Source organism: Pipistrellus hanaki, assembly GCF_964339955.1.
Source record: "Pipistrellus hanaki genome assembly, chromosome: 13".
Classification (NCBI taxonomy): domain Eukaryota; kingdom Metazoa; phylum Chordata; class Mammalia; order Chiroptera; family Vespertilionidae; genus Pipistrellus; species Pipistrellus hanaki.
This window is the reverse complement of record NC_140515.1, coordinates 15,444,815-15,459,618: the sequence shown is the minus strand read 5'-3', so window position 1 is coordinate 15,459,618 and position 14,804 is coordinate 15,444,815. Positions and strand designations below refer to the sequence as shown.

At 40.4% G+C, this 14,804-nt stretch overlaps 1 protein-coding gene across 4 annotated transcripts in view; it reads left to right on the top strand.

The window, feature by feature from the left end:
• The window catches only part of PTPRG (protein tyrosine phosphatase receptor type G), a 640,445-nt gene extending 625,935 nt beyond the window's left edge, over positions 1-14,510 (top strand). For all 4 annotated transcript variants that reach the window (XM_084902696.1, XM_084902695.1, XM_084902698.1 and 1 more), the window contains 2 exons: positions 9,184-9,319; positions 9,878-14,510. In XM_084902696.1, the coding sequence (XP_084758822.1) occupies positions 9,184-9,319; positions 9,878-10,024 (283 nt within the window). In that variant the 3' untranslated portion in view covers positions 10,025-14,510. The remainder of the gene's footprint in view (positions 1-9,183; positions 9,320-9,877) is intronic.
• The last annotated feature ends 294 nt before the right edge of the window (positions 14,511-14,804 follow it).

Here is a 14,804-nt window from a genome sequence, read left to right as displayed (position 1 = left end):
TCTGGCCAAACCTGTGAGTCAGCTGTATCGAACCTCACCAACCTTTAGCCGGCATGGCACTAGTTACACATCCTCCTCTCTAGTTTAGTTCCCAGGGATCTAGCTTCCTTGGCCAGTGCTTCCATCATGCTCATTCAATTACCAACTTCTTCAATAGCGTACGTATTTCCCCCACCCCACCCCCTTGAACTTATGATATAATTGAAAGTGCACAAAGGTTTTTGGTCTAGGACAGCACCTTTACCTCAAATCCAGAGTTCTCTTCTACTTGAAGGAAGCCATTTTACTGGCTGCTTCCTTAGGAAATAGTGACTATTACAGAATGTTGGCCTTAGATTTAGAAGAGCATTATAGTCCAAACCTCAGTTAATGTGAAAACCACCAACAGTGTATAAAAACAGCACACAGCCTCGAAAAACATCGACGAGAGAGAAATATCGATTAGCTGCCTCCTGCACACCCCCAATGGGGATGTGCCCGCAACCAAGGTACATGCCCTTGACCGGAATCGAACCTGGGACCCTTCAGTCTGATGCTCTATCCACTAAGCCAAACCGGTTTCGGCAACTGAATCATTTTTAAATTACTTCTGGGTGTTACCTATCATCTCCTATTAATTCAGGCCAAATCTTAATGTTGCTGCCCAAGTTCTAAGACTCACTTGGATGGTATGGTAATACTCCAAGGAATTTTGTCCTAAAGTCAGTAAAAACACTTTATCTTATAATTTTATGGTAAGGGAAGGAGAAAAGAAAAACACACCGCCACCTAGTTAAATAGTATTAGCAGCACTGTTTCATTCACTTATTTGTATTCAGCTTGTGAGTATATTATATTCAATAATTTTTATTTTATCCCACCTCAGGATTTATCAAAGGAAGCATTCTTAGGTCTAAATAAGGTCAAGTTAACCTAAACCAGTGGGTCTACAGATATAGTGGGATGAAAACCACCTAAAGCAGGGTGTTCATTCATTTCTCCATCATTAGGTGATAAGCGATTCCACACAAATTCCTTTTCCACATTACTCAGAAACAACTCTTAAACAGCTGCCAGCTCTAGTGCAATACTCTGAATGCCAGTGACCTTTCAGTACCTATAAATGTCCCTTCATGATGGCCTACAAACCCCTTATATGTAGCTCATCTAAAACCAAACTTGTCCTCTTCCAGCTGGCCCCATCTACCACTTCATGTTGCTGCTCCCCACCCTTCCAGCACACTTTCCAAATTCTGCTTCCTTTTCCAGCTGCCAGCCGCCCTCCTACAGGCCGCTTTCCCTGCAAAGACTGTCCTCTGAGTGCTTCTTCATTCAACACACTGTTCCAAATGTCTATAACTCATTCCAGAGGTTTCAAAATCATTTATAAGCATCACATCCTTACTAGAGCCATTCCTATTTATCACATATTAGAGGTCTGGTGCATGAATTCGTGTGCCAGTGGGGCCCCTCGGCCTGGCTTGCAGGATCAGGCTGAAATTGGCTCTCTTGCATTCTGGGACCCCTTGAGAGATGTCAGAGGATGCAGGCCAGGCCAAGGGACCCCACCGGTACACTATCGGGTCCTGGGAGGGCTCCAGGGCATGCCTAGCCCATCTTGCCCAGCCCATCTTGCTCAGTTCCAATTTGCTGGATCCCAGCAGCAAGCTAACCTACATGTCAGAGCACCTGCCCATACCGACCGGCTGACTGTGTGCCCCCTGGTGGTCAGGATATGTCATAGTGAGCAGTTGAGTGACCTTAGCATATCATTAGCATATCATGCTTTGATTGGCTGAACTGCCAACCAGACAACTGGACACTTAGCATATTAGGCTTTTATTATATATGTTGATTGTAACTATTTGTCCACATGACTGTTGAGACCAATAGTGGTAACTTTCTTATCCCTGTCTCCACAGGGTAAAACCCAGTGCCTAGTACATAGTAGGTACCTGGCAAGTACAGTGGTGCCTCACACAACAAACTTAATTCTTTCCAGGAGCAAGCTTGTTATGCGAAAAGTTCGTTATGTGAAACGCGTTTTCCCATAACAATACATGTTAAAAAAAATAATTCGTTCTGTAGCATAAAATATGCTAAGATGACATATTTTTATTTAGATACATCTAAAAACATAATTTTTTTAAAAAAAAACACACATTTTTTTAATTTTAAGACAGACTAAGTAGAGTCTACCGAATCTTGCACATCTTCATCCATTTTCTGCTTTTTGGCCGATGGTTTCATGAAGAACCTGTCCAAAGTTCGCTGTGCGAGGCGTTCGTTATGCGAGGCACCACTGTATTGGCATTAGTGGGCACTAAGCTTCAGACTGTGATGACCTACAAAAATTCAAGGTTATGTACCCTGATAGGAATTTTTCCCCAGAGATCCTCACATCTTGTTTTTGTTGTGTTTGTCAATTCTTCTGTGAACAGTAAAGCCAATTTACAAGGTGTTTTAAGCTCAAAATTAGAAGTGAACAGATCTGAGCGCTTCCACTCTAAGTCAGAGTTCAGCTCTCAGTGCACAGACTCCACGATATCTCTGGTCTTCACAGCGATCTTTCAACACCTGCTTTCAGGGTCCTCAACTGGGAGCCAGGTAGATGACATTTCTAGATAAATGACAAAAAGTAAGCTGATGCTCTTTGAGAGCAGCTGATTAAGAATTTCTGCGTGGCTGCAACAGAGCACTAAACTTAAGCATCCTGAATTCATCTGCTTAAGTCAGTTCTGTTCAGAGCTGAGCCGTATCATTACTGTCAAGTTTTTATACGAGGAAGTCTGTTTCCACAGAAGCTGGGAGATCGGCATGGTTCTTCCACGGTCTTATGAGGCAGTAGACGAGGCCCTCACTCACAGCACATTCCCTCTGGGGGCGTATCTGACACCCTGTTGGATATCACAGTAGTCTAATGTCACAGAACAGTTCTCGAAGTGTGTTCTAAGGACACTTACTTGATCGGGGAATTGGAGGGGAGAGGGAGGCGGTCGTCAAGGCCCTCCATCCTTCTGCCGTGAGCGTGCAGTGCAGCGCTCCCGGGCTGTGAGACCTGGGAGGGCACCCTTGCTCTGTTGCTTAATGGAGTATTGTGCTTGCATGGTCTGCCTCAGTTCTGATTGCTGATATTGAGAGATAGAGCCCCAATAAGCAAAAGCTCTCCCTGGCTCCGATCGTGCACCGGCTTTTCAATAACTTATTTTAATCTGGTCCTGAGACCGTCTATAGGAGATGCAGAAATGTATGGAGTGCCGTCTATACCAGCTGCTGCAGACACACTCCTTCATCACCGATTCATTTAATCCTCAAATTTACCCTCTGGGAGGGGAGCTTTAGGATGCCCGTTTCACATAGGGGAAAACAAGGATAGTGACTGTCACAGCCTGTGTACACAGACAGTGTCAGAGCTACAATCAGTGGGGACCAGGAACAGTTGTCAAAAATTAAGAATTTCTACATGGCTACAGCAGAGCACTGAACTTAAGAGTAGGACCTTTCTGAGTAGGGGATCCAGCAAACCACACTCCCGCTTCTCCTTGCAACTACCCAGGTGGTGAGGCTAGAAGCCAGCCCTGACACAGTCGAATCCAGCTGCTTTCCCAGTAAGCATCCTGCACTCACATCTGTCAGACTGAGTGTTTTCCTAATTTCTCATTCATTTACAAAGTTTTAATTTCTTACCGTACTGCGGGAAGTGTTTGCACTGCAATTCCCCCCAAGATTGCATTCTTGGCTATCGTGTTAAAAACAACCTCTTAACAGTAAAGCTGGCCGAAACCGGTTTGGCTCAGTGGATAGAGCATCAGCCTGTGGACTGAGAGGTCCCAGGTTCGATTCTGGCCAAGGGTATGTACCTTGGTTGCGGGCACATCTCCAGTAGGGAGTGTGCAAGAGGCAGCTGATCGATGTTTCTAGTTCTCTATCCTTCTCCCTTCCTCTCTGTAAAAAAAAAAATATATCAAAATATTTCAAAAGAAAAAAGTAAAGCTGTAACAATTGTGAGTAGTTATATGTAGTAGTAGAAAGTAATTAAATGGACATATAGATGTTAATATATCACTGACTATGCAAGGAACTCCGGTGTTTTGTAAAATGTGTATCAGCAGAGCACCTACAAACATTGCACTGGTTGGTAACTTAAAGTGCTTGCATTTCTTTTCATGTCTTTGTGGCGTAGGTAGGAAGGGAAAGATGAAAATGGTTCGTTCCCAGCACTAATTAAACAAGCATTGCTTCCAGGGAGTGCAGACTAGCTGCCAGAGGCGGCACTTTGTATGCTATTCTTACTGATCTGGCTTATAAATGACCCGCCTCATTTTTTTTTTTTTACCACAGCCCTATCATTTTAAGTGCAGATCCACGAAATTTAACTCCTAAACTGCTTTAAAAAAAAAAAAAAAAAAAAGGCCTTTCAATCTTTATTCTTTCATATTCATGCTTGGTTTATAGAAGGTACTTAAAAATATCTGTTTGATTGAACATGACTAAAAACTAAGTCTTCTTGCATAGATACTTCATTTTAATTTAGATATTGACTTAAGAGTGGCTAAATATAGGAAAGGCCAGAGCAACCCCACATGGTTTGGGTAACTTTAAGAAAGAACAAAGGAAGGGGAAAAGGATCCCCAAGTTTAACAGTTTCTCTAGAACAGACTAGCAACAGTTAAATTCTCCCTCTGGAAAACATTGGTGTCATGCTAAAATAACAAAGTAGTAAACTCAGTACAACTTAGCATCCTCTGAGAAAAGAGAAAAGAGCAATCATAATAGGATTTTAAAATATGCTCAAAGATCTGAAGGAAGACCTTGTGAAATGAATTAAAAACCTGTGTGTGTGTCAGGAACAAATTAGAGTCAAGGAAATGGAAAGATGTGCTGGTAGTAAAATGGACAAAGCTGAAATCAAACTGGATACAAAAGTTTCAACGTATGTCTAAGACAGTGGTTGGCAAACTGTGGCTCGCCAGCCACACGTGGCTTTCGAGCCGCAGTTTGCCGCTCTGTTGACTAATGAGTTTGCCGACCACTGGTCTAAGAGGTGACCCCCATGGAGAGATGCAAGAGGAATAAATAATGGCTGAGGTTTTTCGAGAACCGAATAAAGAGATGAATTCTTACATGGAATGACCATGATGAATTGGAACAATAAGAGACCTGAATACCACAATTAACAAGACTGATCTAACAGTGATATGTAAAAGTTTACCTAAGAGACTGTATTGAGAGACCATATAGTTTAGTTTATTTAGATAAATTGACCATAAATGGAATTTCAGTACATTAAAAAAAAAAAATGGTGCCACATTCCTTGATTACAATGAATATTAAAAACCAATAATGAAATGATACCCCAAATCCTTATAATAAGACAATGAAGTCCTTATATCTAGAATTGTAGATAATTGATGGGTTAAAGAGGTATTGAAAATAGAAATTACAAAATACTTAAAATTAAATGTAGCCTAACTACACTGAGAAAAAAAAAATCTAGCCTAAGTTGTTATTTATTGCAGAAAAGTTTAAAAAATAAGGCTGTTTCACCTCAAGAAAAAAGGAAAAAATAGATACATTTTTTAAAAGTTCAAGGAATTAAAATGGGGGCAGGGAGGAGATAGTAAGTCTAATGAAAGATAGAACTTTGAAAAATGGTGACAAAAAAATCTACCATATATCTGTAATTACATGAAAACATTTGAGAATTGTTAATATCCTTAGGTGTGATGATAATGTTTATTTTTTTCAAATCCTTATAAGAAAATATTAATGAATAAGATACTTGTGATTTCCTTCAATGGACATGGGGGAGGAAGTAGAGATAAAATAAGATTTCCCTTGAGCTGGTGACTGTTGTGATTTATCAATTGCTATAGTACTATTGTACTTTTATGTAGGTTTGATATTTTCTATAATAAAAGGCTAAAGTAATAGAAGTATTTTAAAGGACATAAGTATTTAAAATTATTTAGAATTTCGTACTAGTAAACTCTTTTATAACTTACCTTTATTGTTGAAAGTATGGCCGATATACCACCCTTTTTTACCGTTGACCTCCTCCACGCCCCCTTCCTACCTCCAGGTTTTCACTGCACTGCGGTTGGCATCCATGGGTTATGCATGTGCGTATACGTTTTTGGTTAATCTCTTCCTGCCCCTCTCCCTTCAATCATAAGCATCCTATATAATAAAAGGGTAATATGCAAATTGACCCTAACTGTGGACGGACAGGTTACTATGATGGGAACTGACCACCAGGGGGCAGACACTCAATGCAGGAGCTGCCCCCTGGTGGTCAGTGTGTTACCACAGGGGGAGCTCCACTCAGCCACAAGCGGGGCTGACAGCTGCAAGCACAGGCCTCTCCGGCCTCCTTGGCAGTGCTAACGGTGTCCGGTGTCCTACTGCCATCAGTCAGACATCCTCCGAGGGCTCCCGGGCTGTGCTGGCTGAGCTGAGGGACCCCCACCACCACACACACATACCCTGAGTGCATGAATTTTTGTGCACTGGGCCTCTAGTAATAAATAATACTTTTTGAACATATGGTAGATGTGCTAGTCTCTGTTCCTAGCCATTTACATGTATCAGCTCAAATCTGGGCTCTAGTCACCCGCTATGAGGCTTTGACCAGTTAATTCACCTAAATGTGCCTTGTTCCTTCAACCTCAAAATGTGGATAATAGTGGTACCTGAAAACAGGTTATTATGAAGGTTAAGTTGATGCACGTAAAATATCTAGGAAAGAGCCTAGCAGCATAGTAAGAGCGCACCACACATTAGGGATCTAAACTAAAAACAAATAAAAGGATGAGTTCTCAAAACTGTTAAGGCCACTAAGTTCTGACATCTGGAGATTTAAACAACACACAGAAAACAGACATGAAAATGTGGATAAAAAGGTCTAAATACTCTTAAATAAAACCAGTGTGTTATAGTCAAAGAATTATACATCATGAAAAGGTTAGATTGATTCTGGGAATGAAGAGCAGGTTAAATATTACCAAAAAACTCAGTGAATTCAGAGCATTATTATTAAAGGTATTGCTTAAAAAAAATCAATAGATGTTGCAAAGCCAAAATAGCACCTACTCATAATCCCCATCCCTCAAAGAAAAAAAACTCAGCAAACTAAAAGTATAAAGCATCCTCTTTAACTTGATCAATGTTATTTATCAGAAACCTGTACCATTTTTATTTAACGTTAAAAATTTAGAAGCTTTTGCCGAAACTGGTTTGGCTCAGTGGGTAGGGCGTTGGCCAGCGGAATGAAGGGTCCCGGGTTCGATCTGGTCAAGGGCATGTATCTTGGTTGCGGGCACATCCCCAGTAGGGAGTGTGCAGGAGGCAGATGATTGATGATTCTCTCTCATCGATGTTTCTCTCTATCCCTCTCTGTAAAAAAATCAATAAAATATATTTTAAAAAAAAACCTTAGAAGCTTTACCATTAAAGAATACAACATGATGTATCCTTGTAGTGCTAGAGTAGAAAACTATGGAGGCCCTGACCCTCACAGTAAAGCAAAATACCTAAGGGCTAAAAAGATGCCAAACTGGCATTACTGGCAGATAAAGATGTAGCCAACCTCAGGCAAATGCTCACAGATTATTAGGCCTTAAAGCACATGTGTCAAACACAAGGCCCGCGGGCCAAATCCAGCCCGCCAGGCCTTGCAATGTGGCCCGCACCGCGCTGTCATCACTGCACTCCGCTGTCAGTTTATGACATTGTCAGTTTATGACTGTTCAGTAAACCATTTGGCCCGCGATTTAGGCTGGATTTTAGATTTTGGCCCCTTCTCTGATTGAGTTCAACACCCCTACCTTAAAGAGTCCTGCCGTGTGGCCAGATACAAGTTCACCATGTGAAAATGAACTTTCTATCAATTGAAACCAAACAGAAAATGCCGTGAGCCCATTCTCAGTAACAAACTCTAAAACACCTAGGAGTTAACCCAGAATGAAATTAGCGAAGACTATGGAGAAAACTATAAACTCTAATTGAAAGCATTAAAAATAAGCTGGAACAATTAGTTACCCTTAGAAAAAAATAACTAAAATCAGACCTTATCTTACACCAAAACCAGAATGAAATTCAGATGAATTCATTAAATGTGAAAACAATGTAAAATACTGGACTAGAGAAAGCATTCTCAAACAAGATTCCAAAAGAGACAAACATGAGAAGATGATAAACTTGATTACATCTAAACTTCAGTACAACATAAACAACCACAATCAATGTGAACAGAAACTAGAGACTGGAAAAAAAAACATTTGCAACATGTGCCACAGGTAATATAAAATAGCTAATATGAATCCATTTCAAAGAGACAAGACTATTAGAGAAATGTTCAAAGCATATTAATAGTTTCCAAAGAGGATATATAGATGGCCAATAAGCAAAAAAATATTCAACTTCCCTGATAATCAAGAAATACAAATGAAAACAATAGTAAGATACAGTTTTCACCCACCAGATTGGCAAAAGTATTGAACTTTAAATTGACGAGGAAAACCCTGGCTGGTGTTGCTCAATGGTTACAGCGTAAGCCCGTGCATCAAAGGTTCTGATTCCTGGTCAAGAGCATGTGCAAGTTCGACCCTCAACCTGGTGGGCTTGGTATGGGAGGCAACCAATCCATGTGTTTCTCTCACATCCATGTTTTTTCTCTTTCTTTCGCCCCTCCCCCTTCCGTTCTCTCTAATCGGGTGAGGATTAACCAAAAAATAAATACATAAATTAATTAAATGATGAAGAAAAACAAATATTCTCATGCTGGGAGAAGTGTAAATCGGTAACAACCACTCGGGAGAGAAATTGGCAATATCATGAAAACGGAAACAGGCATACCTGAGGTCCAGTGCTTCTCCACAGGGCTCCTCTTCCAATGCACATACATGTCTGTGCTTGGGCGATGAGTGAATCTGGTAAACCTATAGCAGAGGAAAGAATGAGCTGGTTGAAATGCACTGACATACTGATATCTGGAAGGCCGCATCCAAAATTGCAACCGTTTTTATCTGTGGATACTTTACCTTTAAAGTTGGAGTGATGGTTAAGAGGACATTGGTCTTATTTGTATTCAAGGTGTAAGAATTTGTCATGTTTTATTTCATGTAAGAATAATGCAGAAACTGCATATTTAATAGTTTTCCAGCCCCTCGGTAGATCTGAACTAGCCTTTTCTTTCTTCCCAAGGTATGGAGCGGTTTCAGCAGGAATGCTGTGTGCCCTCACCACCCTGTCCCAGCAGCTCGAGAACGAAAACGCCGTGGATGTTTTCCAGGTTGCAAAAATGATCAATCTTATGCGGCCTGGAGTTTTCACAGACATTGTAAGTATTCTGCTTATTTATGAAGACTATACAACATCCGTCAAAACTCCAGCTGTGGAGCAGTGGTTCTCAGCGGGGGGTGATTTGGGCCCCCTCCCCATCCTCAGGGGACATCTGGCAATGTCCAGAGACTTTTTTGGTTGTCACAACTGAAGTTGGACTCACTCTGGCGTCTAGTGAGTCCAAGGATGCTGCAGTGAAGAAGCAGACCTCCAAGACAAAGAATCGTCTGGCCCAAACTGTCAGGGGTGCTGGGCTGGAGAAACCCTGCTTTCTAAGGTACAGGGTCCTCTAGTTACAATAGGCGGGTACCCTGTTATCTTAGCTGACTCTCCACAGTGGGAATTAGATTTAGTTCCAAGCTAGCAGAAACCTAAAGGATGTGAAGGAAGCACATGTCTTGGTTATAAAGGATTCATGTGATTTTTTTAGACAGCATCAGTGTCCATTCCTGTTTCTCAAGTATGTTTTCCAGTGACATTTCTAATTAGTATTCCTGCCTTAGATGAAATGCCGAAGCTGCCCTCTGGCTCACACCGTCTTCCTCTTGTGTTTCAGGAACAATACCAGTTTGTCTACAAAGCAATGCTCAGCCTGGTCAGCACTAAAGAGAATGGAAACGGTCCCATGGCCGTGGACAAAAATGGTGCTGTTCTCATCGCAGACGAATCGGACCCTGCCGAGAGCATGGAATCTCTGGTGTGACGGCGACCCCGCCAGGGCGCCTAATTTGTAAAACTTCTGAAGACTGAGAACTTTTTTGAGGCCTTTTTTGCCAGACTCTAGGTTATATAATAACCCAGTTACTTTTTTACACTGATAAAAGTTTTGATATTTATTTTTTGCCATTTTATGTCTTAATGGTATCCTACTGAGCATTTGCACCTCTGTTCATTCCCCCCGACCCACCCACCCACTCCCGTGAAACGCAATTTGACCTAGTTTGCACTATCTGATCAGTGTTACTGCCTATAATCTAATACTAAAGCAACCCTGGTGTGACATTCCGTAACAACATACATGCTCCTTTTTTAGTTCAGTACAGTGAAGGTCTTTGTTAGGACAGTGAATCTTGGTTCTATTATTATTATTATTGCTAAAGCAGTTACCATTCTACTAGCAGGCAATGCTCTATTTTTCCTCAGCCCTCCTCTGCTATTTTTTTTTCTTTTTTTTTTTTTTTAGGCATTGTTCAATACTGTATGCCTTCTCTATTTTAGTGGATGAGCATTGTTTTCTTTTAAAGAATAGTAGGTGGTTGGGAGCTACTAAGAAGGTTGGTCAGCCTCATGGCCTTGAAGCAGTTCCATGGATGATGGGGAAGACATCCATTGAGAAATTAGAAGGTTTCCAAGTTGCTTCATGTGAACATCACCTATTAGTTACAAACGTATACTCATAGCTTAAAAATGCCCAACTGTGTCAAAATAAAGGATATCTCTGTATTACAGTTTTCACAATAGCTATGTGGACGGCGTGTGTTATTTCCATTTGACTCTGAAATAGCTCCACCCTCAAAGCAGGGCTACCTTTTACAATAGAGAGATGGCAATATTTTACACAGCTCCCTTAAGAAACCCCTTAGCGACTCTCCATTGATGTTTTTGGTTTATAATGCCATACCTCACGTCAGGTGGAATATGAACCTTTTTGCAGGTGTGTGATTTTGAAACCAGTCCTCTAAAATTCCTATTACTCATATAGCAATCTAATAAAAACTACCTATCTAGTTAACATTCTTTTCTTTCCTTTTTTTTTGCCAAACGTTTCATGAAAAATCTCATAACCACCTACACCCTTCTACTTAGAATTAGGATGAAAATACTGTCTTAGCATAAGTCTTAGGACCGTCTACACTCCCACACGTGGACAAATTAGATTTGGAGAGAGGAAAACAGAATCTTGGATAAAACATGATATCTGCATTTTCAAATAGCTTTTAGAAGAGAGAGATGGCTTTGTATGTTTCTGTGTAGTGTAGCCTCAAGCACAGACATACGTCAGTACAAGAGGCAGATGATCACCACACAGAGCCCAGGGCCTGGCCTCTGGAGCCACAGTCACCCTCTGTACATAATGGGAGAATGAGGGACATTATGAGGAATTTCACTTCTGTTAGAAAAAAAAAACAACCTACCCACTGAGATCTGTTTCTCCTAGTGCTTGTTTGCTTTCGAGGGACAACTTCTGTCAGGAGTGAAATCATGGCCAGAACTGGACCTGTTAAGAAAAAAAAGGGGGGCGGGAGGGGGTTGGTTATTTTTTATGCCAATAAACTACAACAGAAAGTCCCCACTGGCAATTTTACTCTCTTGGTAGGCATTCGAACGTTAGTGGTCATCGGCACTGAGGTCCTACTTCCCTTCACTGGCTTTCCATGAGGTTTGTCAGAACGGTGCTGAACGGCCTCAGCCCCTAAGCAGAGAGGTCCCAGGCTGAGCCCAGGAGTTCTAATGCGCAGGCCCAGTCAATGCAGTGCTCATGAGCTACGTAATTTTCAGGGCTAGGTTAATCTCATCTATCACACAGATTCAGCAGCATAGAACAGTCCTGGAGAAAAGATGTGGCAATGAGCCACGTTTGCTAACTTTGAATGTGCTAGATGGTTAAGACACCTTTACAGTCCCCCTGCTCCCATCAGAGGTGACACAAGAAGCTCTGCCTAACAAGCAAGAATAAACCTTGAACATGAAGCACTGCAACTGCGGGAGGCCGCAGGGATCGGGAAGGGAAAGGTTTCATATCACTATGACCTAGAACTGCTAGATCTTTGCAGTCAGTTAAGTAGGTCACTTTGGCTGTACAGACTAGAACAGTGGTCGGCAAACTCATTAGTCAACAGAGCGGCAAACCGTGGCTCGCGAGCCGCAGTTTGCCGACCACTCGACTAGAGTATTGACATGAGTTGGCACAGCGGACTTGACTTTCAGAAGTAATGTTCAAGTTGGGGTTCATGATCCCTCAGTAATTTTTTCTTAAAATACAAGGAAACATTGGTTAGGAGACCCACAGCAAGTATTCCCTTCTGTGCTGTTAACAGGTGTCAATTCATGGAACTGCACACCCTCCAACACAATCCTGTGACCCTCTCTTAGATGGCCATCAGAAGCATGATAAAAGAGAGAGCTAGAAAACAGAATAGAAACATTACAGGGATGATTTGTAAGTTCTCTGTGAGCCAGTTGTTGATTTACAGCGGGCTTGAACCAAAGGCTACAAATCCTGGCCCCCTGAACGAGGAGCAATTGCCATTTGCCCGTCTTGCCAAAGCGACCCAGGCATCCTTCCCTGAGGACAGTGAGGCACAGCAGCTCCTCACTTGGACCACAGTGTACCCCCCTATTCATTTGTTGTTGGCAGAAGCATGCTTGCCGCTTTTCTGGGGTGGGGCTTCAAAGATGGCATTTTCTTTGAAACATAAGCACATTGCTTAACAAGGTTACCACCACTGCACTCGGGGGGAAGGAAATAGCTTTTACAAATCAGTATGTGCTATTTTGTAGAATAAGCGTTATTGGGTACATGACTTTTGCTCTAGGTAAACAGAATGCGCACATCATACAAAATTGAATTGCAATGACCAGGCCAAGTGTCCGTGCTGGACATCAGAGAAAAGACACCTTATTTCTCCACCAGGAGAATTCTCTTGCATCCAAAAGCCACAGTATCTTTTTTACATACAAAAAACTGAACGTCTGAATTTCAGGAAGAATAAGATCAATCGAATGGGTTTTCTGAATCTTTATTCATTGTAGCTTTTAGTCTATTTCCATCAAGTTGGAGAGGCCAGCAAGGTCAGAGAAGGAAATGGTATTCAAGGTCTGGCTGTTGGGAGTGTTTAGCCCAGAGTGACATATTTCAATCAACTAACCTTAATTATTTCTTAATGACACAGCACAACTGCCTTGTTATAAATTTTTCTTGAATGCTTATATACTGTATTTAAAAATTAAAATATAGTACCAATTTACCAAAGATACATAGTACTGATTCAAAGCAAAAAATAATGATGATAATAATAAAAGAAACCCAAACTCATCATAATTTAAGAAATAAAAAATGTAGTTTGTCTTAAGAATTTAGCAGTTATACTGGAAAATGCATTTCAGCTCCTTATGTTCCAAAGTTCATGCTCCGATGGTATCAGTGAATTTTTTTATGAAGGGAAATGCCTGCCTTTTTTTTTTTTTTTTTTTTTTAAACTGGCTGTAATTTCACTTGCCCCTTTGCACTTTCCCTGAACATGTTGCCACTTAGCATCCAATATCAGTTTCACTTATCTCTAGAAAGAAGGCATGCTACAAATAGGAAGGAATTGTAATAATGATATTTGGCCTCTACTTTGTCTTAGCTGTTAAACTGTTTTTAGTATTTTTGTTAAATATTTGCAAAGGGAAGAATTTTCTACAGAGGATAATTAATTTCAAGGAAAAAAAAATATCTTGAGTTTTAAGAAATAAACATCTCCAGAAAAGGAGACAGCCGATTTTATAAAATGTCGCAACTCTCCAACATTTGGGGTAGTGACTCTTTTGTTAAGACGTTTGAAACTAGCAAGCAGCCATTGTTTCTAAAAACTGAAAACAAACAAACAAAAAAAAAATCACTTAGCCTTCATGTTGAGTCGTGTTCCTTTCACTTCGTTTGGACATTAAGACTGTAAATATTTTGTTGCTTGGGTAAGCATCTTCTGGGAACTTTGTATCTATGGTATATAATCATAGAATTTTATATTTTCATATAAAGCTAATTTTTTTCTAGTTTCAACTCCGTCATAGTTTTGTTTTTGATTTTTCTTTTTTGTTTTTTGTTTTTTTTGTGTGTGGTGGATATGTGAATTCAACTTTCTGTGTATTGAAGTAGAAAGAATCATCTCTGCATTCCAAAAGAATCTAACATGTGTTATTTCTTTGAGGCAGTGATTGTGACAGTTGGTTGTTTTTTTAAAATTCCATTGACCATTTGTGCAAAGGAATTAGACATAGTCACTGAAGACATTTGCTGCATTGACCCATTTGGAAAAAGTGTTTTGGGTTGTTTTTTTTAATTTGTTCCAGGGGGAGGGGTTTTGTAACCTGAAATTTTTCCCTTTTACCTTCTGTTTAAAACTATATCAAATCATTCTATTATAGTGTTATTTAATATGTAAATTGTATTGCTATACATAAAATAAAGTATGGTTTTTGATGTATTCATTAGTGATGAGCATTTCTATGGAAATATCTATATCAAATAAAAATCAGGTTGCTAGTCTCCCTTAACAAATCACATTTATACCCACTGACCCTTCATCTTAGTTTCCATGTTAGTACAATGAATATTAGGAGTCTTTACACAGCCAGAAAGCCAAAAAGAAATGTCTTTTCTGAGTTTTTCCTCCTCAAAATGACAAAGCTTTAGCTGCATATTGAATTAAACTGTTTTTACTTTATGAGTCTGCTAAGAAGTACTATTTTCCCCAGTGTATTGACTAAAGTTGTAGCAA